Source organism: Trachymyrmex septentrionalis, unplaced genomic scaffold, assembly GCF_001594115.1.
Source record: "Trachymyrmex septentrionalis isolate Tsep2-gDNA-1 unplaced genomic scaffold, Tsep1.0 scaffold9, whole genome shotgun sequence".
Lineage (NCBI taxonomy): Eukaryota > Metazoa > Arthropoda > Insecta > Hymenoptera > Formicidae > Trachymyrmex > Trachymyrmex septentrionalis.
Genome location: NW_017306091.1, coordinates 1,024,132 through 1,025,766, shown reverse-complemented (window position 1 = coordinate 1,025,766; position 1,635 = coordinate 1,024,132). Strand labels below are relative to the sequence as shown.

General features: G+C 23.3%; 1 protein-coding gene across 1 annotated transcript in view; it reads left to right on the top strand.

The window, feature by feature from the left end:
* LOC108755622 overlaps positions 1 to 1,141 on the top strand; it is a 14,472-nt gene extending 13,331 nt beyond the window's left edge. Inside the window, 1 exon segment of the mRNA XM_018498737.1 lies at positions 1,088 to 1,141. Coding sequence (XP_018354239.1) covers positions 1,088 to 1,141 — 54 coding nt within the window.
* The last annotated feature ends 494 nt before the right edge of the window (positions 1,142 to 1,635 follow it).

Below are 1,635 nucleotides of genomic sequence, written 5' to 3'. Positions count from 1 at the left end.
ATTAAAAATAATTAAAAAGGTAATTTTCGCAACTATTTGTTTTAGAAAAAATCAAGTTTGAAGAAATATAAAAAAATTACTTATATATAATTATATATAAAATTATGCATAATTATGTATGAGCAATTTCTTTTTACGTTTTTTAAAACTTGTTCTTTTTTTAAAACAAACAATGCGAAAATTATCCCTTTAATTATTTTTTATGTGTTTTCACATTAATATTATTATATCTATTACAATAAAAAGTAATTTTACAAAAGAAAGAAGAATGTATGAACATATATTTCATATATATAATTATACATGTATAAGTATATTTATGTATGTTTATATATATTTATACATATTCATGCATAAAAAATTTTTTACTTGGAGCCATTACAGAATATTACTATAGGTCTTGCAAAAAATGAATATCGTATGTGCGCATGTAATGGCAGTCATATGGTATCTGAAATACGTCTAATACTTCGACAAAGACATCAAAGTGCCAGTAAGCGCATTATAATTGTTTTTCTAATTCTAGAGAGCTTCGATAAGAAAAAAAAAACTGAAGACAGAGAAGGTTCGTACGTTTACAGAAGCTTAATTTGATAATTAAGACTTTGTTTTATACTGTGTGAGTGCCAACTATTGATTATCTTATATGACTCAAGCCTATTCACTCGGGATTCAAATCGGACATATAGTTCTTAAAGTTCCTATTTACGTTTTTATATTTTCTACTTAAATTAAAATTTGAATAAAAAAAGAGTGTGGTCTAATATTCGCAGTAATTCTATATAAATTATGATACTGTAAACCCATTGTTAGAACAGATTGAATTTTATTATCGCAGTTCAAATTAGATTCCGTGATGAATATAACAATAAAATATGTTTATGTATAATAATTAAATATTGAAAAGTATATAATATAAATGCAAATTAAAGTAATCGTGATCAGTCAGTATTCTGACGAATGTAAATAAAAATACAGCATAAATTGACAACATAATCTTTAGATCATTTTAGCTAATATTACTCTAAAATATATTTTATTTTCGAAATGTTTCCAAAATTTAAAATAAAAATATAATTATTTTTAGGTATTGAAAACATCGTCTGGTTATATATCATTTTTAGTAACAAAACACGGTTGAAGATTACGATAGTACCTATATGTATATACATAAATGTATATAAATGTGTGTGTGCGTGCGTGTGTGTTAATATTCACAAAAAATAAGGATTTGCAAATAAATAATTACGAGTAAATACTGTTGTATTAAATAATTGTTGTGGTAAAAATTTTGTCCCTTAATGTTTGTTATTTACTCTAAGATATGATCTAGACTATTTTCTAAATGACGACGTTCTTATTGTCCGCAACAAAAATAGATCGATGGAAATTAAGACTTTGTGCATTATTTTAATTTTTAAATAACATTTGTAGGCTGTTGTTTTTGAACAAAAACATGCTAAAACAAATTGATTACCTTTTTATAAGAATGTTGTCAGATCTTTGATAGTTACGATATGTTATAAAATTGCAATTTTAATTATATTAAAATATTATCATCAGAAATGCATAGACAATGAAGTACGAACTATAATATATATATATATATATATATATATATATATATAGTTTAGA